At 37.1% G+C, this 26,358-nt stretch overlaps 1 protein-coding gene across 1 annotated transcript; it reads right to left on the bottom strand.

Annotated features, from left to right (window-relative positions):
* Positions 1 to 8,119: 8,119 nt before the first annotated feature.
* Positions 8,120 to 25,843, bottom strand: LOC102227019 (carbohydrate sulfotransferase 15-like). Its single transcript, XM_014470949.2, has 8 exons — positions 25,688 to 25,843; positions 16,696 to 17,324; positions 14,924 to 15,263; positions 13,182 to 13,325; positions 11,465 to 11,621; positions 11,187 to 11,343; positions 9,548 to 9,695; positions 8,120 to 9,448 (listed from the first exon to the last, which is right to left on the bottom strand). The coding sequence occupies exons 2-8, from the start codon at positions 17,167 to 17,169 to the stop codon at positions 9,258 to 9,260; spliced, it is 1,611 nt and encodes a 536-aa protein (XP_014326435.1). The 5' UTR covers positions 17,170 to 17,324; positions 25,688 to 25,843; the 3' UTR covers positions 8,120 to 9,257.
* Positions 25,844 to 26,358: the final 515 nt, after the last annotated feature.

Genomic DNA, 26,358 nt, shown 5'->3' with positions numbered 1-26,358 from the left:
TTTGGCAGATGAAGACTTTTTTATAGTGCTTTAAATCTACATTCCCTGATTTTTAAATGCAGTTCAGGTTAACTGTGGAATATTGGGATAGTCGAAGCCCACTGAAGCCCACTCCACTACATCACTTTGTGGCAGCAGCAGAGTAACGCTGCCTTGAATCACAGAGAAAATATCTGTGCAAGACTATTTCAGAAATGTGATTAAATGAAAATCTGATAGCCATGATAAAGAATGAATTTTTCAAAAACACTGACATATCTTAGCAATGTTCAAGTCTTTTAATTTAATGTGCCAAAATAAGTCTGTTGTTTTGGTACAATTTCTGCTGTTTTGCTGTATTAGAAGGTGTTATGCAAACTTTAGTTTAGCAAGACTAATGAAAGTCAGGATCATTGTTGTAACTTGCAACTTGTTGTAAGTGCCTGCTAACAATAAAATACCTTTTTATGGCAAATTCAACTCCATGTAGAGAGAATTTTGCCAGATGTTGTGAAATAATAATAGATTGTTGGGTCTGCCAGCTGTTTGGAGAGCTTTGCTTCCGCTGCGTAATGAGAGCAGGATGTTTGTGGCTTCAGTCTTCAGAGTGAGTCATCTCCAACCACCTGCTTAATGACCAGGAAATACAGCAATGGGGAAAATTGTGGTGAGCGCGTCACCTAGAAGAAAAACAGGAAAAGCTTTATCAAAAGTGACCACAGCCAGCATTGCATCTGAACCACCAAATTCTTTAATGGTAAGGTCGTTCATGCGGTTAATCTTTTAGATAATTTCAGTAAAAATAAGTAAGACAAAACAGTTTTATATGTATTTTTCATAAATGTGAAAGCGTATGCACTGTGTAGAAACATGCTTCTAAGGCTTCCCCTAGCTTTCTTATCCAGTGTTTCATCGGCTGCTTTGAAAAGTTTAATATCAGCAACTGATGCTGTTCATGTAAATAGGTGCAGCTTTACAACTCAGGGATGTGTTAATCCAATCCCAGGTTAAAATCCAGCACCTACACGCATTCAGACTGTTTCTACAAGCATTTTGGAGTGATTGAGTTCAGTGGATTGGACAAAGTGGCACCTGTACAATTAGTCCAGTTTCGTTAGACGGCTGGAATATGTTTTCTGCATATCAGGAAGTGAGAAGAGGGACCCTGATCTCTGACCTTAAAGGTGATGAACTGCTTATTGAGTTCATCAGCAAGATTTGCAGCTTAAAAAAGCCACCCAAATTTGTCTTTTCATTTTCAAACCTTTGAAAATGAAAAGACATTTTCATTTTCAAAGGTTCATAAGAACCTTTGAAAATGGTGAACCGTTTCATAAGAGACTTACAATGTCACAAACTCTGACCTAAGAACCCCATCATTTTTGGTGTTCAAAGTCTTAAACTTATCTGAATCCTGTGATGCTCTGCACAACAAATTCTGTCTTGGATGTTTGCGTCTTTACTGGCCTTCATGTCTCCAGTTTGCATGCTGCCCATGTTTCCCCATCCTGCCAAGTATACAAAGCACATATTCAGACTTGTGCCTCCCTCTGCACCCATGCAGCTCTGCATACAAACTCCCAGCACGCTCCAAAATGAGTCAGTTCATGCTGAAATTATTAATTTGTTGGGGGCATTTGTGAGATAATTGTCATATTGATTTTGAACTGGAGCAATCAGTTCAAAATCCCCTTAAATTCTGTTTTTTTATTTCTGGACCACTGATGTTTTCAGTCACAGGGCCTTCTCTGGAAATATATTTCCACCCTATCAAATCAAAGCACCATGGTGTTTTTGGTGATTTGCTCTAAAACACCCGATGAACCCCAGGCTGTAAAGTGATCCTGTAAAATAAATCTGACAGATATTTCTGTCTCTTTCATTATCTTTGTGAGCTGCACTGAAGAACGTGTGTGATAGCCATTCTGTCAAAGACCCCCACCCAATCTGGCTTCAGGTGCTATTTAAAATCTTAACAAGCAATAATTCAAACCACAGACAGGCACTTTCAAACTGACACAGAAAAAGCGTCTCATATTTAAAGCCATTTATGCTCACAAAAGGTTAAGGCAGAAGATAAGACACCACTCAGCTCCAATATATTTTCACAGACGACATTTCACACCCTAAGAGAAAATATTCAGTATTCGAGAGACTGGCATTCACAAGTAATAGGGTGTGACCACCCTTCACTGACCACATATGTCTACGTCCTGTTTTACAACTTGTCATGTCAACCAACAAGGAAAACCAGAAGAGGAATTTAAGGAAACCGTCTTTAAAAGAGAGAGGAAAAAAAGTCCAACTGATGGGGCTGGGAATCTCTGCAGAGGGAATGAGATAAATCTATGCAATTATCGTTTTAGCCGTCTGAGAGCCCTCGGCTTAGGGAAAATCCATCAAGTCATTTCATTAGTAAAACCTCAGCAGTGAAAAGATGCAAACACAATGGGACCACTTTCTTGAGAATTGTGGTTTACACATGAATAAACCTCTCTCACAGAGGTCAAATGAACATGCCAGCAGAAGAAAAAAGGAGATTTTATGTCATGTGGGAACACAAGACAAGAATGACTAAGAAAAATCTAAAAGGGTTTTGGGTTTTTGTTGGATGCCAATTTTACTATGCAAATAAAAAACAAAGTATAGATTATGTCATAAAAACCATGGCTGCATCATTTGTGGAAACATGTAACTTTGCTCCTCTGCAAGAATGTGCAAAACTCAGTTATTTCTGCAGCTAGACTTCAGAGCAGATGCTTATCATTTTACCCTGATATATAAGTTGTTTTTTTATCATCCACATGACACTTCCGGCTGTAAAACTGAGACCGCAATCACCAGTGTCCCCTTTGTCATATCCAAGCTCTGTTGGATATGACCTTTGCACCTCCAGGTCACTTTAATCACAGCACAAAACAGTTGTGCACACAGATCACATACTGTGTATGTAACTGTAACCTGGCACGACTGTTTTCTAGCAATATTAATATCAAATAGGAAAAACAAACAAACAAACAAAAAAAATGCCTCTGTAATCCGAGAAGACCTGGCTTTTAATTTTACTTCTGGAAAAATATGATAAAAGACTAGAAGTCCATCATATACCAGTAAAAAATGTAGCATTTTGGTGTTGACCTTACCACTCACCAAGGAATGGGTATCTGTGCAGAAATGTGAAGGTGTTACTGATGCTTTGATGCGTTTTTAAGAAAGGTACACAGGTTTTCTACTTCAATATCTTCATAAACCTAATGTTTTTCTTGGAGTTCTGTAAAATGTTGGACAGGACAATGGCAGGACTAATTAGGCATTACCCATAACAGCATGACCACAAAGGCATATTATGCATGCTTGACTGGCCTGTTTGCAGTTAAGATTTTTCGCCACTAAAACTATACAGTAAGGTGCATCATTAGCCTTCTAATGACGCATCTCATAAACAAGCCGTGTCCAGCTGAAGACCTGCAACAAGCAACGGTTTTTAATGCAAAAGTATGCAGTTTAGTGGGCATTATATAATATATTTATACATATTATATAAAACACTATATACGGATCATAACAAAATTTTAAAAAAGATTTTACTTTATTTGCGTTTTAAAAATGGTTATAGGAAGTAACTAATTAATTCTTTATTTCCCTCCCTCCTCCTGAGACAAGACAAGGTCATCTTTTCTTTATTCAGCCCCCCTGCAATCTTCCACAAATACGCAGACATAGACCATGGATGGATGGACTTTACTGTAATATATCAACAATTCAGATGTTTGTTGAAAAACGATTAAGGGTAGTGGTCATGCTATTTATTCAGCAATAAATGCAAGTGGTACAGTGTCCACATATCCTGTCCACACGGGTTAGTAGTTTGAAATAATTCAGCAAAATTTAGATTTTTTTTTTTCTTTCTATTTTACTGGGAAAGCAACTGAGTCCTGCAGAAGGCTGCTCTATTGTGCAACCAAATGAGATAGTGGGATGAGTTTCCTCTCCCTGAAATTGAAGTCATAGCAGAGTTCAACCATGACTGATTGCCTCTGCCTGGGCTCTGTAGTGTACACGAACTTATCTCTAACAGTCCTTTACTGTCTGTGGAAGCGTAAAATTCTGCTGCTCAATGTTTCCAACTTGTGTTGCTGCTGATCGGTATTGAGGGGAAAGCTGATCCTTTAGCCTACATGTGAAAACAAGGAAAAATCCTATTAAGATTTAACTTCCTTAAAAAAAACAAAGCTGGCTTGTAACCACTATTTTCCCACAGAATGAAAATCATCATCATAACCATTTTATCAGATGAGTTGAAATGTTTAGACTAATCCTTCTCCATCTCTTCAAAAGAGCCCAACTACAGTGAAGGTGCATTTGTTTATCTTGCTAAAACATGTAATGCTGTTATTTCTTTCATTTGTCTTCAGTCTCCAATCATCTACTTAGTCTATCAAATTTTAAATATGAATTCTTGACCTTTATAGAGGGAAAACTCTTCAATATGCTGGTATACAAAAGAAGAACTCTGAAATCAAAAACGATGAACTGAATCTCTTATAATTGAGAGTTGGTCCTTCTCCAGCTGAAAATGCCAACTTTCATCTAAGTGGGAAAAATAGGAGGTAAAATTCAAAATCTCAAAACCATCCCGGATTTACTTAAAGGACTAAACAACACACTATAATATACAGATATAGAGCAAAGAGCTAAAGTTAAAACTGAATGTTTACTTGCTAACTGTTCAAAAGACTTTCTTTTTCATATTTCTCTAGGTGAATCTTCTCATGAAATGCAAAAGACTGTTTTTTGGAGGACATCTAGTCCTAAAATGTAAGACTCAAGGACCACTTTAAAAAAAAAGAAAAGAAAAAGCATGAGCATTATGTTCATAAGAGTGATTCAGCCGCAAGTCAGATTCCTTGTCTAATCACTGTGAGGGTGAACTGTCATATAACTGGATTAATTGAGCTGGATTAGTCATAGGACCAGATGTCTTTATTTCATGTTTTCAAGACTGATGCTGATGTCAATGCTAAATTAAAAATGAGTGTTATCAAAGAGAAATGTTTTTTTTTTCTAAAAATCTCTAATTTGCCATCACCGAGATCTGCTTTACCAAATACATGTTTGAAAAATTTAGATGCAGAAGACGACTGAAATCATTTCAGCCTACGGCCAGCTCCCCATGTCTAAAGACGACAGGCAGGGTACGTCTCAAACACACAAAGACACACAGAACAGACATTGCGTTCAGATCAGTCCTCTCTGCAGCTCATCTCAATACAAACAAACTGTTTAAATTTGTAGTGAATTAGATGCCATGCAATCCCAAGTAATTCCAATCCACATAATCTAGCCCTTTTTAATTACCTTTAGCTTCAATTTATAAACTCTGATCAGGGCATTTATTAGGGTAAATCTTGCAAGTTCCAGGTCAGAACCCATTTTGCCTTCAGAACTGATCAAATCTTTGCAGAAGGACTGAATTCCAGATGGTTTGAGTTGAGTAATGAGTTCTGATGTTGGCAGGCCTGAAAATATGAGCATTTAGTGTTTAGTGGAAGCCTCTGGGTATTTCTTGCCTTTGGTATTCAGCACAACACAAAATAAAGATTGGATAAAGTCTAATTTTTAAATGTATTTTCAAAGCTGTAAAACATCTTACCTTTACATAATGTTAATACGCCTACACAGGTAAAAATCACCTTTATCAGAGGCAGATAATATATTAAAAGTATCTTGAACATTTCCTCTGTTCCTACATTCATTTTACCTCCTTCAGGTGCTTTGAGTTTTTGCTGGACTAATGATCTATATCCCTTGCAGTTTCAGATAATTTGCTAATCATTGGGCTGAGGAGGACTTTGAGCTTCAATTACCTGTTTTCTCCTCCAGCTGAACGGACACAAGGAGGTTTAGACACAAAATCAGATTAATGCAGCAGAAATAATAATAGCAATTTTTTACAAATAGCTTAGTTTGCATTTAGAGGAAAAATGGGGAAGCTTGCTAGCTTAAGAAAATCATTCCACCTGTGAAGTATACCAACTGTACATCAACTGTATACCTAGAGAGATAATAAAGTGAAATCTGATTGCAAAGTTAAAGCGAAAAGAAGGTAATGACCAGAAGACTTAGAAGTTTATTTAAATAATCTTTGGTGTAAAGATATAGATCTTACTGTCAGTCAGGGTCAACAGTGGATCTCCTTATGGGAGGTTTGTTTTTGTTTTTTTTCTCTTTCACATCTATACAATTTTTTTTATTTTCAAAACATTATTGTGATCTTTTTAATATGCTTATTTCCTGGTTTGATGGCTTTCAGATGAAGGCAAAGGTTTGGCCCGTATTGTGAATTTCTGTGGGGTTATTGGCTGTTTCTCTGCAGACAGAGAAACAGGTGGCTGAGAAAACAAAGACAATGATCAGCCAGCCTGAACACATCTTCTCTGTGGATTTGTTACCTTCAGACTGACGATGCTGTGCATTGTATCCAAGATAAGAAGAAAGTGTAATGTCAAGTATTTTTTCCTGCAAACTATCAGGGGTGAACTATTTGTAGGTGGTTGATTACAACTACTTGCCACTTTTAGACTTTTATTTTCTTTTTGTAAATACATTTGTAGTTGTTTCTCTCTCTCTCTCTCTCTGTATGTACATATATATATATATATATATATATATATATATATATATATATATATATATATATATATATATATATATATATATATATATATATATATATATATATATATATATACATAAATGTATATATAAAACGAAAATGAGTTAATCATAACAACATCCCATCCACTTAACCACATCTACATGTTCACTTACGTACCACTATGTGCACAAACATCTTATTTGGTACCCTAACCCTCTGACTTAATAAAAACAGAAAGCTATTGCTGAGGTAGAGTCGTTGTTTATGAATACTATGCTGAGTGACAGTTTGGAGCAGCAGGAGTGTGTGAGAAATCAGTTGTGCACCAGCATCTTTCACAAAGGCTGGGTCAAACCTGGCAGGAAGCGCTTTCAGAAGGTAAGACACTATTGGATATTCTCCACACATATACACACTGAACGCACATCTACTGGAGATTGTAAGAAACATGCTGTCCAGATAATCTTATGTAATTGATAATGTAATCTGTCAATAATGTACCTGCTTAGGTAATCATTTTTCCCTTTGGGGTCAGTACAGTATGTTTACATTTTAAATTTATCTCCTGTACTTCTCTGACCATGTTTTATCTCCTTTTGTTTAGAATCACATCTTCCTCACTTAAGATAAGTCAGAAAGTGTTACATTTTGATAACCTCAAACATTTTGATCTCTTTAAAATTCCTGAACAGGATTATTACAGACATAACACAAAGGAGGCAATCAGTAATTCTCAGTAGTTTGGTGTCCAGGACACCCTTCACATTTTAAATAAATAGTACAGTAAACAGCCACTGTTTGTACTCTGTTGTCTAATAAGTTTCTTTGCTTATTGATGGAAGTCCTTGAACCATTCTTGTGGAAAATACAGGTTTTCTTCATGAGGCGTTAAACAAACAAGCAGCAGTGGATCCTATTGTGCCCACGCTCTTCTTTTTCATAGAAACAAAATAAAGGAAAAGTTATGGATTATTTGTTTTTTTATGTTGAAATAATTGGAATTGCACGTGCTTTGACATAACTTTCAATCTTTCCCCTAGATAAATGTGATCTAGATCTGCAAAGTAGACTGTAAAGATAAATAAAATAAAAGCCAATAACTCTCAAATAGAAATGTGTTGTGTGTTTTTTTTAAGTGTGGTGTGTTTTTGTTTTTATTAGAAAGAGTCAAGTTTCTAATATGTAGACAAATGTCACAATAAAATCAGAAATGGGTTCTGATTTGTGGTGAATGTTTAACTTTGATCTGTATTTTAGTGCCCTCTTGTGATCAGTGTTTGTACTTTCATGTATGTCGGTAACAACAAAACCTGAAACCTTTTTTTCCCACATTTTATTTTAAGCCAATTCAGTTCATAGGGATTGTCATTATTCCACAACTTTACTTTTTTTTTGTTTAGTCTGTTTTTCTACATCTGTAGATTACAGGTCCTATGATGTGAACACATTTAGCCAGAATTCTAAATCTTTGAAAATCAAAATGTCAAAAATTACATGAGTTGTATATTTGACTGTTTAATATTTGCACTTGGCTAAACTCTGAGTCAAATTAGGAAATAAATTCTGTACATTAATTAATCAACAATCATCTGGACCCATATTTAGGATTTTACTGAGATCCTAAAGACATCGCGAACAAGCCTGACCAGTTCAAAGTTGCGCACTTATGCCAAATCCTGGTGGTGAGAGTTCAATGAATGTGAGGCAGGGTAAACATGACACACTTGACAGATCACAGGGAAACACAGGCACACACACACACACACACACACACACACACTCTTAATTTATTGGACAAACCTGGAGTACCAAGAAAGATCCCATGCATACACAAGCAGAACACCCAAACTCAACTCAGAAGGGAACAGTCTCCGAAAACTGTTGATTAAAAAACATACAGTGTGAACTTGGAAACCTATTGTTAAACATCACCAAACAGAAGTTTACAGTACGTCCCTAAGAGTTTTAGTCTCACGTTTTTGAATTCCTTTAAGCTCATCTATAGTTGTCTCTGATCCAAATTTTGTTCTAGTCTTTATCATAAATTAGACTGGCTATAAGCCCATCAACAGACTATATTGTGGAATCCACCTAAATCACAGTCTATTCTTCAGTTTCCTGTTTACAGTTGTAAAGTTTCACTTTATATGACCTTCTTTTTGACCATTGTTCATTTTATTGTGTTTTGTAACAGAAGTAACATCCACAACAGAAAATATGCAGTCCAATATGAAAATCATATTTTTTAATTACAATCCCCTGAAGTGTATTTGGTTTTAGGTTTTCAAACCTAAAACCAAATGTGACAGAAATAAACAAAACAAAACAAATTCCGTTTATTTGTACATGTTCAAAACAAACTATTACAGCACTTGACTCATTCTTCTGTTATAAATTAGGTGGAAACTATTCAGGCATGTTGTTGCATGGACTCCAAGAATGCACTTTGTGAAATGAGTTTGTTTACTTCATCTTCATATTGACTTGAAGTGTCCTTTCAAAGAGCCATGAGCATCAGTTCTTTCACTCTAGATTCACTTCAGGCGTTTTATTGCTGTCTGCTGTCACATTTCTCTCTGATCTTTCAACTCCATTCGATTTCATTCCTGCTCAGGCTGCTTCAGCTGTAACTCCAGAGAAAAGCCTTTTTGTTCAAAATGCTGGCCAGTTTACTGTTAAATGGCTGATAAAACTGACTGAGGAGGTTCCTGGTTGCTGGCAGCATGGGACCAAGGACCCTGTCTTTCGCCCGGCGCGTATTGGACATTGGACGTTTGGTCAGCGATGTCTCCACTTGCTCTGACAGCGGGCCTGCAGGGACAGTGGAGAAACAAAGAGCTAATGAGGATATTTTATAACGAATAGCGAACATACAAGACTTCCCAGAAATGATGGATAGATGCCACATACCCACGCCGAGAAAATCCAACACTGTCTTGAGAGTTTTTCTGAGGTTGGCTGCGTAGTCCTCCAGTCGAAGAACTAGAATCTGCTCTCTTTGGAAAATAGTCAGCCAGTCCAGGACAAAAACAAAGTACATTCCCAGTGTGAGTCTCACCTGTGAGCAAAAACCAACATAACACACAATAAGAATCCAGAGGTGGTATGTCAGGATAATAACTTTAAATCATATTTTAAATTAGCTTTATGAAAAATTCAGCTCTTTAAGGAGAGTTAGAAGAACATTAGTAGAGAATAAAGCATCTGTGCTGCATATCTGCATAATTAAAATCTACATCAATACTGCAGTGCTGCAGTGTTTAACATCCTTCACTGCAATAATCATGAGCAATCAGGGTTGATTTGTGTCAATGCTTGAAAGGCCAACCTGTGGCCGCAAACCCTTTTAAATAGTTAATGGAAGTACAATATCTTTATATAATTTGCATTATCTACAACAGGAGAATTGGGATGTTTCACTCTAAAGGCAAGACTGTTTTATCTCAGTGAGTTCAATATTGAAAAATACAAGAAGTGCTGAACTCTACATGTTTTAGTTTCTACCATTAAGCCAATTAATAATCCGGCACTGTTAAAATAAAGCTCATCACTAAATTAATGTCATCATCCTTTTAAATTACAAACCAGAAATTTAGTGTTAAAAGACAATCTTTGTTTCTCAAGATCAGTTAGGTTTATTTATTATATTATTATTTCAATAGTATTTCAATTTACTAAATGTCAGAATAATGTGAGAGAGTTTTTTTATGAAGTTTGATGAAAGTTAAAACTCAGTTTTATCAGTCCTGGCAGAACTGATGAAACTGAGTCAGTTTAATAGCTATGTTCACAAATTGTCTATGAGATTAAGATCTGAGCTTTTTGGTGACTCCTTTAAAATATGGACTTTATTGTCCTTAAGCCACTTTGTAACCAATTTGGTTGTACTATTCGTCTCCCAAATGGACCATGTGTCCATTTGGGAGACTATTTGTGCCAGAACTGTAACTTCCTGATTGATTTCAGATTCAATGTTTCCACATAATGTTATTTCGTCATTATGCTAACTATCTTGTAAGCAGCATTGTTAAAGTGTTGTAAATTAACGGCCTTTATGCTTATGCTGTAGCACACTGAGTCCTCCAGAGGTCACTAGAACATCTACATATTTGTCAGCTCTTTATGTCCCTCTAGAAAGGAGTACTGATTTAAATGGGATCGCATGGTGATTTATTAATCTTTCTCCTCAAGTGATCTTATGATGGCTTTACAATGTAGCCAATCTTCCAAAGTAGCTGTTTGGTCACCAACCATTTGAGACTGAAAAAAGGAGGAGAGACCAAGGAATGAGTTTGATAAATTAGAACTTATCAAGATGGAAAGATTTCTCCTTTCAAAGCAAGAACGGCTTCATTATATTTCAAGCTGGGGTTGTTTGTTTGTTGTTGTTGTTGTTGTTGTGTGTTCTTGGAAATAAATTACAAGGCAGACAGATAGAAATATTAAAATATAAATGATTTTTAAACAATTCTTCAGTGTAAGTAAATATTGCTGTAAAAGAGGGAAAAGATATAAGGCATCTAAAAAGCGATGCAAGGACATAGCTGACCGGCATGGCGTTGAAAAGGCTGGTGTTGTAGACGCATGATCGCAATGACCTCTCAGAGAGACAGGACTGAAACAACTGGACACACTCAACCACCTTCTGATGAAAATCCTCTGCAGACTTATTGGCCAAGGTAAAGTACAAGTAGTCGGAGTAAAGCCTGAGGACACAATAAACTGAGTTCTGAGAAAGCCGGGCATTAAATTGCACTGGATGCAGGGACAGCTTATTTTTGTTGTCGTTTTGAAAAAGATCTTTATAATGAAGGAGTTTGTTTTCACCTCTCAACTGGATCCCTAAGCATTATGATGATGTTGGCGCCAGGCTGGACTGCATGGATGAAGTCTTGAGCTAGGAACGGCGGTTCTGTCTGCTCCTCGTTTCCGTGGAGATAACTCCAGGCTTGATTGTCCCACAAAGTCGATGCGCTGGCTTCCCCTGTGAATGACACCACAAAAAGCCCGAATTACAGCACATTTTAAAGGCAATTCAGAAAAATGCAATAAACTTTTATTAGTGTCTATTCACTCCAAAATGGTAAGTAGAGTAAAAGTTCAATAAAAATTCCAAAACCGGCAAATCGGTTCAATAATCAGTTCGCTGCAAGGAAGAACAAAGTACACCCTGACTCAGTGAACTGTGGAACCACCTCCAGCAGCAGCAACTTGTTACTTATTTTCTCTATGACATCATCAGTCCTCTTGACAAAATTGCTTCAGTTCATTAAGAATTTTATCTCTGAATGCCTTTTCCAAAATTCCACAGCTTCATATAAATCCAGTTGGGGTGTGAACTTTGACTTGGGTGTTACGACATCTTGATTCTGTCTGTTTTCAGTCATTCTGTTTGTTTCTGTTTGGAACCTGCAGGGCAGAGCTGGGGGTATTTTTCCACAGGAAGGGAGTTAAGTGACCAGACAGAGCTTATTGAGAGTCCGTTCACACTCTTACTGCTTACTTTGGCAGACCTATTGTACGTTATTAAATATCCCAGCTAATAAGGAAGATTTATTTCTTCAATAGTTTGAGTACCTCTATTCATTTCCAATGAATACAAGGGCAGAAAAGGAAAACAAAATCAACCTTCGTTGCCCAGTGGGCGAGGTAAAACTAGATCTAAAAATAATCTATACAGATCCATAAACTACTCAGTACAAACTGATAACCTGGGAGAAGAAATCTGAAAAACTGCATTTGATTGAAAGTGTTTAACATACTTTTTACCCAGAACAGCAGCAATACTTCCTTGCTGACTGAACAACAGTAAAGTGTTGACCTTTCTATTAAAATAATCACCAAACATGCTAAGCTGAACTTGAGTTCCTACATTTGAATGTGAGACAGAAAAGTCTTCTTGACTATTATGTGAAATTTTTAAAAAGAGATTATAGTTAATATTTAAAAAAAAACAAGCCAGCTACTGCAGAAATTCAGTGAGGTTGCTTTTAAACATGATGATGCTGTCTAATGTGATCTCTTAAAAAGCAATATGCTAAGTACTATTCTTTTCACCAGTGCTTTCAACTAATGTGCTCTCATTTTTTTGTTGATGAATTCAGTTTTATACTCCCCACTCTTCTGCACTCACTGTATATTTTTTTCAGTTTTTGTCTTAGTCTGTTTTCTGATTTGCATGCAGTGCAGGGTTGCTTTTATGTAAAAATCACTCAAATGTATTTCCATTTGAAACTGTCATCCCACTTTATTTTTTTTAACTAATTGTTTTATGTGACACCAAAAGTTAGAAATAAGTGTGCCTCATAAATTAACTCTCTTGTGCTGCGTGTAAAAATAACAAGAAACTGGATTTAAAGCATTGCCACCAAACAGTTAAACTCCTGTAATTTAAAAGGCAAAATAATGAACACATTCTTTTAAAATACAACCATCGCCAACTTTTACTAATTGTTCTCACCCACTCACAATGACATACAGGCCCCATAACCCACCCCCCCACACACAAGCCTATGCCACCACATGCACACACACACATTTTTACCTGTTATGATCTCATTTGCACGGTGCTCTCCAGATGAATTTCCACTGATTCCTACTTGGATGTTGATGGCTGCCAAGTCAAACAGATCCAGGTAATCCTCTATCGGAAAACGCTCCTGGAAGCCTTTTTTGAAACGAATATAACCTGCAGAAGGAAATTTAAAACAGCCCTCATTATAAGCTCATTAAGGAGTGCTTTTCCATAGAATGTCTTGAATGAACAAACCAAGCTTTCTTTGTTGTACATCTCAAATGGAGGCCAGTGAATATTGTCATCCGTTATAATAGATTTGACCAAATTTATGGTCAAACCACATAATTGTGTTGTGGATTTTCTAATAAAGTGCTGAACTTCCCACTAGACACTCAGAGTTAAAATAACTTTCATAATAATAAAACCTTAATATTGTCATCTTTCTAAAATAACGGTTTATGACTTTTTTTTTTTTGTCAAAAGTGATTTAGGCAAAAAAAATTTTAGTCAAAAAATTACTATTACTTTGGCAATAGCTTAAGTCTAAAGATTTTGTAAAGTAGCTGCGGAAAAGGTTATTTGTAATTTTTTTAATAATTTTTTATACTTATAAAAAAAAATGTTTTTTTATTTAAATTTTAGTTAGGTTTCTTACACTGTAGATGTACAGTATCTTGTCAGTGAAAATGAAAACAAAGAAAAATGAAAGCCGACTCAACTGAAATATTATTTAAAATTTTCAAGAATCGAAAACTTGCAGGACTGTTAAAAATCAATCAAAGAAAAAATCAGGATACGCTGATTTACTGCTTACATTTCATATTTTGAGCTTCGGCTTAAAGCTGCCTCTGACTTCACTTTCAATAAATATTTCTGATTTTTAAATCCTTAACTGGTAAGGCAAACTACTACTAGTTCAGCAGTCAGGGGCACCAACTGTCTTACATATTTTTATTCACGTTTCTTAAACATTTTCCAGACTTTTACACATTATGTATTTTATTGGGATTTTAAGTGACAGATCAAGACTTACATCATAAAAAACAGAGAAGGTTAAGGATAAAGTTGTGCTGTCAAAAAAATAAAAGAAAAAAAGAACAAGAGCCTCAAGTAGAACTGTTCAATCCATTGTCTGAAAATAGAAAGAGTAACATACGACAGGCCATCTAAACTGACCGGCTGCCAAGTACAACATTAATCAGAGAAGCAGCCAAAAGACCAATGGTAACTCTGAAAGAACTGCAGGCATCCATGGATCAGGTGGAATATCTGTCAACACAAATTAGCTGTTTTAAATTATTACAAATTAATCACCTTCCCCTCATTTCAGTTATGAGTTATTTTGTGTCAGTCTATCACATTAGATCCCAATAAAATACATTGCAGTTTGTGTATAACCTGACAAAATGCGAAAAAGTTGAAGGACAATGAACACTTTTTAAAGGCACGTTGCTTAAAATTCTGGGAAATATACACTGCTTGACCATTGCTTAACAACAAATGTTAAGCAATGTGTAATATTTTCTTTAAGTGTTGCTTTCCAATAATTGTTGAACTGCTATTAAATATTTTTTTTCTGCCATGTAGCTCTGCTGCAAATAAGTCACACATTACGACATCTTCATTGTAAAGTATGACCCCCATACTATAAAGATTTTATAACTTGAATCTCACACCATGTGACATGTATGAGTCCTTCATGATTTTTGAAACCACACAGCTGCAAATGTTTGCATCACACTTCCGGATCCAGATCACTTTAGCCTTACCGAAGCGTTTCCTGGTCCACCAGTGTGGCTCCTTTATGGTGTTAAATTTAAGCTCTGGAAGCATCAAGAGTCTGTGAAACAAGTCTGTCGTGCCACACTTTGGCTGACCGATGATGTAAAAGTACGGCAAGCAGCGCAGGCGAAAGCGTTTCCCGTCGATGTCGCACACATTCTGGTGGAATCTGGCTCTCATGTGGTCACACACGTTCTTGAAACTCTTGGAGCGGAGACTGAAGCGGTTGTTCTTGTAGGGATCCGTGCCAATATCACCGGAGAGCTCCTCGTACCAGCATGGGCTCTTGATGTGGGGCAGGAAATGGCGAGGAATCACTGAAAAGAACTAAAGAAAAGAACATAAAAATGGGGTGCAGGACTCTGTTTTTCACTGTGTCATATGCTGACTGCAGGTATGATTTTTTTTTGTGGCACTGTTATACCTGAAGTCATTCCACAATCACATCAAAACATCAGTCATTCATAATTATGGGTAATATTACAGGATTCTGCAGCTTTACCCCAGATGAATCATCACCTACTTGGCACTGTCTGTCTAACCGTTTTTCACTTTGATATATGTCTGACACATAACACAAACTGATATTTAACTTAATGACTCGCACGTGTTGCAACATCTGTCATTGGTATTTCTACAAACACTGCAATAGTCTGGGTTGTACATGGAAACCTATAATGAGGCTGTAATGAGCAGAAAAGCATTAGCATATTATACCAGAGGGTATTACAGATAAGCCTAAACCAACACTTAAAAAGTGTATGTTGCTTAGAAAAACAGGTCATTATAAGCTTCAAGCTTCATCAAACTAATATTTACTGCAAAGATTATTCCAACGTGAAGCTGCTGTCATGTATTTGCTTACCGCTGTGATTTGCCAAATGCTGCAAAGGTTTTCACATTCCTTGAACGTTTAACACATTTCGTCAAGACAATGAGATAATTAGCCAGAGAAGGAGCCAAGAGACCCATGGTGATGCTAAAAGATTCAGATGAGAATCTCTTGATAGTCTTGCACGCCACAAATCTGCCCTTTATATAGAAGATGTAAAGATATTCATAAGCAAGTTCATTTGTCGTTTTCAAAGTTGTTCAGGTCAGATGAGTTGAAATTGTAACTTTTTGACACACTTTTGGGTGGTAGCATTCTGGCTGGAGCTAAATACAGGGTGATCCTGGAAGAAAACCTGGTAGAGGCTATAATAGACTTGAGTCTGGGTGCAGGTTGACCTTCCAGCAAGATATTCGCTCTAAACATGATTCCAGAAGTACAATGTAATAACTAGTTTGACACATCTTGTTGTGTTACCATGGCTCAATTAAAGTCCAGACCTCAAACCAATTCAGAATCTGAGGTATGAGTCAAAGATTCAGCTTCACGGACACTCTCCAGCCAACATGACTGAGACTGAGCTGTTTTGTGTGAAACATTTCAATATCTACATGAACAAAGCTGGAACCAAAACATTACAAAAGTATTGATGTTTGAGTCCTGAAAACCATTTAATGGCATAATTTCTGAATTTCTAAAAAAAACCATGTGTACGTTTCCTTTGACTTTAGAATCGCCGTCTATTTTCTGTTGGTCAATCACATAAGAACCACAAAAATATGCTCAGGTTTGTGCCTGTAACATGACAAATTGTGAAAAGGTTCAAGAACACATTCACAAGGCTCTGTGCAGTCTGCTCCTATAATATTAACAACATCTTTAGTCATTTACTTGGCTAATGTACATAAAAATGTCTCTCAGACTTACACGTGGGTCTGTGTTGATGACGTCCTTTTTGTCAGGTACCTTCCTGGACGTATTCTGCTCATTAGAGTTGATCATCTTTACCAGGGTTTTCAAATCTATAAAGCCCCTGTCAAGAGAATCTTCAGCAGTTGTTGCACTGGTCATGATAACCACGGGTCTGAAAGGATGGGGGAAGGCAGAGAGCAGAAGTCCTTTTCTGTCCCACATCAGGAGGTACGAAGCCATGATGAGAAACGTCAGCACCAAGCCCAAAAGGAAGCTAACTACTTTGACTTTCGAGACACATGTCAAGTTGATTAAACACAACAGTGGGAAACCTTTTATGTCCAGACCTTCAGGCATGTTTGTGTGCCTGAAGTCCACAAATGTCCTGATGGATCTTTTCCCACAGTTGTCAGTCAGGGGCAAGTTGTGGGGCCTGTAGCTGTAGTCGGTGTGTGTGTGGCTCCAATGTTTGCTGTGTTTTAGAGACATGCTGACGCAGAAGTGGAGCAGCAGGCATGAGGAAAACGAAGCCAGGGAATCATTTCCTCAAATAGGTAGGGTTTCCATAGAAGTGCTTGTGTTTACACACACATCCTCATTTCTCTTCATTTTATGTCGATCCATCACTAGCAAAAAAGCTCCTCCTGGAGAACAGAAACAGGTGTTAAATGTATGGCTTTGAAACCAAAAAGCAACATTAGCTGCCTAAAAGTACTTCAATAAAATCATACATTTCTATAACAGGAGTCACCCCAAAAATGTTTGAGGTTACCTTCAGAGTGTGTGTGGTCTGCTATGTAAGGACCAGTTTCCTAATGGAAAGGGCTGTACAATGCCCACAGAGCCTGGCTCAGTGGTAGGAGTTTCAAGGATATAAGTGTAGTTTGTTCTGTAATGCCAAACTAAAAACACCCCAACACTCTCATACTCTGCACATCTGAAAGGTCAACGTTTTATAACAATGAGGCTTAAATTGGGTATTGATACAGGGGGTTGTCAATTTATCTCCACTATGTCCTTATATCAAATGGACATAGTGAAAAGAAGCAAAAAGTCCATACAATCATGTGCGGAGTTCAGCAAAGAGAAGTAGAATTTTTTTTTAAAATAAAAAATGTTACAGTATGTAAAATACAGTACTTTAAATATAGTATTAACTTTAAATAATATAACTTTAAATATAATATTTTTTTTTCATTTCATCCGCAAGTCATTGGTAAGCATATTTTTGTTGACTTGCATACTTCTGAGCTTATGGATTATGTGATTAAGTTGGTTCTTATGTATTTGTTCATCACAATTGTAAATTATCTTGTTGTTTTTTTGGAGCACAATATCACCACAGTTATTTAAAAAAAGAACAGTATACATAATGCCCATCAGACAGTCAGGGGTCATTCGCAGCTAATAAAAATGTTGCTGAATATAGTTATAATGTCCCCAAATTAGCAACATCATGGTGACTATTGTTTACCACATACATGCAGCTGTGACCTGGTGGGCAGCTCTGACAGTCAGCCCTCTCAGCCCTCAAAGAGCAAGGGAACAGTAGCCAATTTTCAAATCTTTGAAAAGGCAGATAAGATCGGTGGAAAGATGGGTCTCACATATAAGTATCGCCTAAAATTAAGAAACCTGGGGCTTTTGGAATATTGCATGAAGGCATTTTGTATCATTCACACCTTTAGTAATACCTAAAATACAACATTTAGCTCAATTTCAGTTTTTTTTTCTTTTTTCGCAAGACCTTTCTTTCTTGACTTTAAATGCAAGACAACTGTAAAGATTGGGTTACTTAAGCCAGATCTGAACTCATATGTGAAAAGGAGGTTGATAAAAGTTATGAAAAGTCACATAGAAAGTGGTTACACACATGTGCAGATGTCATAATGGGATAGCTCAGGGAAGATTTATCAGGAATCCATGCTAATATCCTCATGCCTGTGTGGATAGCTGCTGGGCCTGGAGGAGAACTTATTTCTGATCCCTCTAGAGGTACTAAGGACCTGATTTAATGAAATATCAGTGGACAGAAATGCCCTGCTTAAAATGACACCGAAAGCCACTCCTAATAAAATACTTCAACTTTTTACAGTGGAGGTGTCTCTGATAGTAATCCTAAATTCAACGTCTTTACCTCCTACAAACAAAGCTAACTAAAATATCAGAAAAATATTTTATATAACAATGCACAAAGCAGAGGAATAGATTCAGAGAAAACACAAAATGGCGGTTTGAGGGATGAGCAGTATAAGAATGAGCATGAGATATAACCCTGAGATTTATTTAGTATGAAAATTGATCTGTGACAGGAAGCAAAGAAAAGATGGGAGGAATGAGGTAAAGTCACATCAAAAACCTAAAACAAAAGAAAACGTTGCACTCCTGTGCATTAAACGATAATGTCCTAAAACAACTTGGCATCTAGATTGATGTGGAATCAAAGTCAAGAGAAAGCCAGAATGAGAAACAACTATTTTATTTTTATATTAAATTGGACATTTTCACTTGATATTTTTGTATTCTAAAGATACAGAAGTGACAATATCTTAAGGGCATTATGTTATATACCGTCAACATTGCAAAGCAACAAATTACATTACTTGATATTCTTATAAGAACTCAAGTTAACACATACTATATTGAGTAGCTTATCTTTATATATTACAAACATGAACACTACCGTTCATGTGCACTTCATTCATATTTTGGAGTTGTTGTTTTTTGCATTGCACCTTTTTTCCCACAAGACTTGTTTTTTGTTTTTTGGTTATTTTTTTTGCTACCATAATTTTGGGACCATTTTGTTCTGGATGCTGTAAAAATCTCTGTGACTGAATCAAGTATTCATAGTGGCAACCAGCCATTTTCTGGTCACTGTCCTCCTGGAACAACAATCCTTCTAATTTTCAAGCCTTTATTCCCGTTTTTTCATCTTTGTCCCTTGCTATCCTCAAATTGAATAGCCTAATTTAAATCTAAATGCCTTAATATCATGTTCAAGAGTGGTGCCAAAGTCACCGTTTTGGAGAGACCACCACAAAGCCTTGATCTGAATCCTATCAAGCCTTAATGGGCAAAGCTGAAAATGCATGTGTGACCCAGGCAACATATAAACACGTTTCAGGAACACCAGTTCTGTCAAGAGAAATGGGCCAAAATTCCTGCCAACTAGTTTGAGAAGCTTATGGAAGGAAAGCAAATACATTTGACCCAAGTCATACAGTTTAAGGACTATGGTACCAACACTAATGAAGTACATTTAAACTTTTGACTTTTGAAGAAAGAAATAAAAATAACCTCAAACAATTCTCTCTCATTATTCTGGCATTTAGCAATTAGGAAAATATGTCGGTAATCCTAATTAACCTAGAACTAGAAAAGTTCATTCTGATTTCACATCAAACAGTGTGGAAAATTTTTTAAGTCTTTTTATATATTGTTTGCAAACTGTGGTTTCAGCTGTAGATGGGGCTAATTGGATTGTTTTTGACTATAGATCTGTATTATTTAATCAAATGTCGCCAACTGAGGTTCCATTTAATTATTAGTAATGACAACACCATATCAGTAGCTTGCACATGTAAATTAGAAAAATGATGGTCCTCATTATTTTTAATCAGCTGTGGATCTTCAGACTCTAAAGCTGAGATTTGGAACTGGCCATTTAATAAAACTAATGATCGATATCGGTTTGGCTCTCTTCTGCACTATGCATAGGAAAGGAAGAATATACTCATAGTTCTTGACAATGGACATAAGTTTGACAATTAATTTAGCAGTATATGTTCTGGTTGTTAAGATGGGTGCCAACTATGGCATTAATTAAATGGGAAGTTAAAGTCCTGCACGATGATTAAACATATGCAGACAAGGGGAAAAAAATGGACATAAGCAATCTCATTATATATTTGACCCTCCATCTTGCACTCATGATAACATGATGCACATCTCATCCTTCCTAGACAGCAGAAAAATGGCACTGATAATGACGATTTGCCGACACAAATGCTGCAGGACATGTAGAGGTGCACAATTTTACCTTCGCCATGCATCATAAATCGGTAGGACTGAAACCTCTCAGAATATGAAGGGTTTCTCATGAGGATCTTTGTTAGTTAAACAGAAGAGGCAATCAGAGCCAGCACGCTGCACGGTCACACACATACACTCCCCTGCCTCACTTGAAAAATGTTTAAATCACGTCCTTATGTTTACAACTATGTAAGCACATCTTGATCCGTTACAGTACATCGTGTGACTGAAGCTTGGCTGCAGACCATGGAAATGGGAGGCAAAACAAAATTTCTAATGCTACTAAAAGAAAGAAGACTGGTCAAACAAAGATAGATGAGGAAACTGAGGTAATCATAAAATATTTTATGTGTGGACAGGAAATACGTCAAAAGTTAAAGTAATGTGAAAGAATCAAAATAACCAAGATAATCCTTTTTTTACAGGAAATCTCAAACTGCCCTGAGAGCACAAACAGCTCAGTAAACCACCTTAATCCATCGCTCCGTGCTGGATTATTGCTCCAATCTCTTTTCACGCTTCACAAAAAGAAAAAAAAACTTAGCATAGATTTTCACACTATTGAACTAGCTGGCTGTAGAAGCACAAAAGTACAGTCTCGACAAATGGACATAAGCCTTACAAAGGATCATACCAACTATTTATAACCACAGTCCACAGTGACATCTGGAGCACAGATATGGTGTTTATAAAAGTAGAAGTAGATTTTGCATCTGTGCGTGTCAGTTTATACATAAGCTTTCAAATATTTTTGTTATAGTCATGCGTCATTTGGTTTGGCGAAACTTTAAAATGAAACATTACCTTAGAGGTAAAGGGAAAGTGTTGGGCAAATACATATGGCAGATTGTGTGTCAGTCTGGGTGGGCAGTGCAGAATGGTGGATTTATGAGGGCTGTCCCGTTTTTTAAAAAAATGTTTGTTTTGATCATAATACACTAACAGCCTTTTCTATACAGCAATTTCTCAAAGAACTCTGGGTAAAAATAGAGCAGAAGCTAAATGAGCCAAGTGTAAAATCAAACAAGAATTATAAATGAACGATCTTCACAATTCTAACATCTAAAACAGAAGAAATTAATTAAATATGGTGCAGATTTTGCTCCATATCCCCTGTGATTCCCCTGAATGTGAATTGGGAACAAAAGTGTGGAATTCACAAATTTCAGTGGATGCTATTTCATATTCATGGATCATTTAACAATCTGCCCATGAAATTTGAACTGCTCCCTCCTCTCCCTCCTCAGTGCAAAGATAAATATTAGTCAAAATGATCATAAATGAGTTTATGCAGGCAGTTTGACTCTTTGCACAGTGTGACTCAGTGAAGAAAGTATGGACTATTGTTGCAATAAATAATGTTCTCATAGTTCTTTGCTGTGATATTAGAGAAGAAGCTGCCTAAATACCACAGTGGTGCACATGTGCAGTATAAGTGTGGGAGCAACTGTGACCTGCACACATGTTCCCATGCTGAGTTACATCTCTCTTTTAGGAGTGGATCGGCTCAGCCCTTGAAGAAACAACTTGTTAGAACAGTTTAGGTTTTTCTTTGTATTGTGTTAACACAAGCTGTTAAAACAAGACTTGTAGCTGCAGGTCTAGAATGAAGAATGTTTCACTTGAAGTACTTCTTGATATAACAGAAAATATTTCTATGTGCTGGTGACTCATCCTTGCAGCGTTATAATTATAGTAGCACCTCGAATTTAACCAGGATGAAATGACTTAATCGTACACGCAGTTTTATTCAAGATAGTTTATGTTATCTTAAACAATTTGAAGTCAGCTGAATTTAAATAAAATCAAGCAAATAAAACCTGTGATGGTTTTGGAGAAACAGTGCTCCAAAATGTGACCCTGAAGATGCATAAAAAAAACTTTTAGATTCGTAAAATTCTTAGATTTCAGCCCCATAAACACAGCACTCACGGTCTTAACCATTGCATTACAGCTTCTCTCTGTAGTGTTTGATGATTAATAAGATCAAATAATCATGAAAACATTCAGATCTCACATATAATTTAATTAAACTGCAAATTGTTTTCCAAGCTTGTTTAAACCGTATTTCCATCGATTGTGAAAGTGTTCATAGCTGAAATAAGACATCGATACGCCACTCCTATTGGTAATGTCTGGTAAAAACTTACTGTCCTGAAATAGAAGCTTTGGGACACTGCCATAATGTTTCTAAATCACTCATCCCTCCCAAATTCCAGCACCTAATGAATGTTTTTTTTTTTTTCACAGAATCTCTTAGTTCCATTTGTGGTGGACCCCAGCATCCAGGCCAAACAATCTAATTTGGCACAACTTATTCCTTCTTTCTTATCATTGCTCCCCCCATTATATAAGCCTTTCCAGACAATGCCCTGCCAACAGAAGCACTGCTTTGACAGCTTTTCAGCTTAGGCATTTGTTCCACAAATCCTGTGTAAAGGCTCTCCACCCAGCGGACCAAATATGCTGCAGGGCTAGGCGCAGTTGAAGTTTAACTTAGGTGTGTGAAGACTTATGAACTGTGAACAGATGCTGTAACTCCCCCCACTGGATCTGTCTCTCTGTTCCATTACATTAAGGGTCAACTCTTTCCCTCTCAAGCTGTCAGTAAATAGGCAACTTGAGTGATTTAGAAGCTGAACTGGAAGTCCAGAAGGGTGGAACTGTGTAAAGGTCACCTGCCTACCCGTCAGAGCCTCTGCTCTGCCGTTCAACAGAGGAGGAAGAGCGAGAAAGTGACTACAGGGTCAGACAGTAACAGTATATGAAGATACATTTGATAGGCTACGCGATACTTGTAAACAAGTATAAATAAGTCATTTGTTTTCTGGCATGCACAAGTATCTCGTTTCACTGTGTCCAAAAATGCAAAGATACATTTCGGTGTATTTATATGTATGTATTCATAAATAAATTCATAATAAATATTCATAAGTTTATTTCTTTTTTTGTAGATATATAAAAGAGGTAGGATTTCCCTCTATCTTTTCTTCTTCTGGTGGCTTTATTCCTGCTCTGTCCCTGGATTTTTTTGCTCAACATCGACATCTGGTGTTTAGTAGAGTTACTGCAATGAGTATAAATCATAGTGATAAACAGTCACACTGCCACAGTGATGCTACCAATCCTTTATTCCATTTCACTGCTATTTCCAGCCTTAACTTGTTAAAGTTTTAGTCATGTGAAAAACTGTGAGTCTTCGGTGTTTATTTCACACAACCAGCTGGTCTCCAGATTCAGTTCTAAATATTGAAACATGTTCAACTGACTGCAGCTGAGGTGTGGCTCCCCCCACAAACAATCAAATTTTTGTACCTATTAGTACCTATTAATTTTGCCTATTAGTGATGGATGATGGGAGACTCTGGCAAACTGGAAATCGTGGGAAAAATCATGCAAAAAATGTTGCAGAGTCTAATGAAGTTAGCAGAGACAAAAGGAGAAATAAATAGAAAAAAAAAGCAAAAGCAATGCTGACTGGACATACAGGGTAGAGCACCTGATACATTTAACTGTAAAGTTTGGATCCCGAGTGGATGGATGCTGAATAAGCTAAAGTTTAATGGTCAACCTTTGGAAGAACAAAAAAATATGAGTATTCTCTGATTCAAGAACATTAAAGCAATATAAATATCTTTGGGTAGGGAATTCATTTGAAAAGCATTAGTTTTTCTTCATTGCTCAATGGCTCTGCAGTTTCTGTTGCTGCAGTTGTGTGACAAAAATTGAATAGTTTTGTTCTCAGCCTCTTTGGTGAACTTTTCGGCCCCCTGTCCGGGCGAAGGTATTTTGTGGTTGGTCAGAACTTCATGGGCATGTTGGTTTGTGCAGAAGATGGCTTGAAGTATTCTTCCAGACTTCCAGAGACTGTTTTTCAGAGATCAGGGTGGATAGTTTTAAGGACCAATTGTCCGAGGCCTTGAAGAAGGGCATACTGTTGGACCAAAACACTGAGCTCCCCCTGCTCTGTTCTGGTCAGAAGCTCTGTTTGTGTGGCTTCCAATAACATGGAAAGTACCTGATGTCCTGCAGCTCGTCAGTCACTATTTCCTCCTTCTTCTCCAAATTTGTGAACTCATAATAGTTGTTCTTCTGTCCATGATCGCTGTGTTTACTACACTGTTGTAAACCACAGATTATGATAAAGCATCTTGATGGATAGTGCAGTAGGAAGGGTTTTACAGAAGCTATAGTCTCGGTAGAGTGTGTGCGAAAACAAACGTCCTGCAACCATATGAGCGTTGCCAACTGTGGCATCAACCCGTCCGTGCTGGACCCTTCAGACCTGATGAAGGTTATTTACTTGGATCTCTTTGTTCCATAATGTTATTTGGGCAAAGAATGGCAGTTGTTTGATATTGTAAAAAAAAAAAAAAACTAAAACACTTTTATAATTTATAAGAACACCGCAAATGTCCAAAATGACACACAGATAATAAGGAAACAACAGGAACATATCGAGTTTGTACGTGTGTTTGTGTAGGAAGGTATTAAAAAGGGATGTTGCTGAGCCATAAACTTTAGATTTACACACATATCCACTGTTTATGGTTGACTCATAACAGAGTTGTTTGCGTGTTACAGAACTCCAGTAAGTCTACCCCGTGGAGAAATGTCACAGAGATATTCTCCAGCTGTTCAGAACTGGAAACAGTTTAACCAGGACTTGCTTTTAAACAGAACTGGAGGCACGTAGCTCACCTTTGATCAGTTTGCAACGATGCAGTATGTAGGTGACATTTAATGCCCTCACTCTTAATCAACTAAATACAAAAGAATTACATTTCTACTCATAACCTATTAAATAACAAATAAATAAATAATCATAATAATAATTGGGTAACCGTTTTAAAAATCAGGTACTTAATGTTTTTGTATCCCCCAACCCCCTTCAAAAAGAAAAAAAAATGAAGCAAGGAAAAAATATATATACATTGTCCGTGTTCGTGATTTAAAACAAGAAAATACTCACATTGGAGTTGAGTCGAGTTTATACGGCCGCTTTCGTGTGATTAACCCAATTTGAACTGACGGTAACGATACAGTCCGCCTATCCCCAGCGCGATCCGCGTTCGTGTGGGCAAACTGCGAAACGAGCAGCGACGTCAGGAGCGTCTCTCCATCAGCCCGCGAGCTCCGAGGTCCGCCGCGCGCAGCTCGGAGGGGAGGCGGAGAGAGCGCGCGGGGGGGAGCGGAGACGGAGAGGCGAGGAGGGAGCAAGGAGCAGCGTAGGAAGAACAAGCGGAACATCTAATAATAATATGGAAGCTTTCAGTGAATGGGTTTCATGTTTGAAATGCATTCCTTCACCGAGCATCAGGGAGATTTTGGTGCTGCTTCTCCAAACCTTTAGGCTCATGTTGATGAATGTTTTAGACAGTAAATACGCACCAAAATGAAGGTAAATAAATACGTGTTTAGTGTTTTTCAGAACGAACTCATCCACTCATCCTGAAAAGTGCTGGATGAGAAAAGGGTTCTTGTTAAAGTTTATTTGGGGAGACGCTTTCTCGCACTGGTGCAGTTTTTATCTTGGTGAGCTCCAGCAGACTTTATTAGCTGAACACTGAGAGAGTATGCAGTTCATCATAGTTTGCCATAGACTGCAGTCAATGCCCTGCCCCAAACTATGCAACCAGTGTG

The sequence above is a fragment of the Xiphophorus maculatus genome, chromosome 22 (genome assembly GCF_002775205.1).
Source record: "Xiphophorus maculatus strain JP 163 A chromosome 22, X_maculatus-5.0-male, whole genome shotgun sequence".
NCBI lineage: Eukaryota > Metazoa > Chordata > Actinopteri > Cyprinodontiformes > Poeciliidae > Xiphophorus > Xiphophorus maculatus.
Note: the sequence above shows the minus strand (reverse complement) of the source record. Positions and strands in the feature narration are given on the sequence as shown.

What these genes read in the sequence shown, in the direction of transcription:
- LOC102227019 (XM_014470949.2), bottom strand. Translation starts at nt 17,169, where the DNA reads ATGTCTCTAAAACACAGCAAACATTGGAGCCACACACACACCGACTAC. An exon ending in TGCAAATGAGATCATAACAG is followed by an intron (nt 11,622 to 13,181) that starts GTAAAAATGTGT and finishes TGTCATTCACAG; the next exon opens with GGGAAGCCAGCGCATCGACT. An exon ending in GTTGGATTTTCTCGGCGTGG is followed by an intron (nt 9,449 to 9,547) that starts GTATGTGGCATC and finishes CTGTCCCTGCAG; the next exon opens with GCCCGCTGTCAGAGCAAGTG.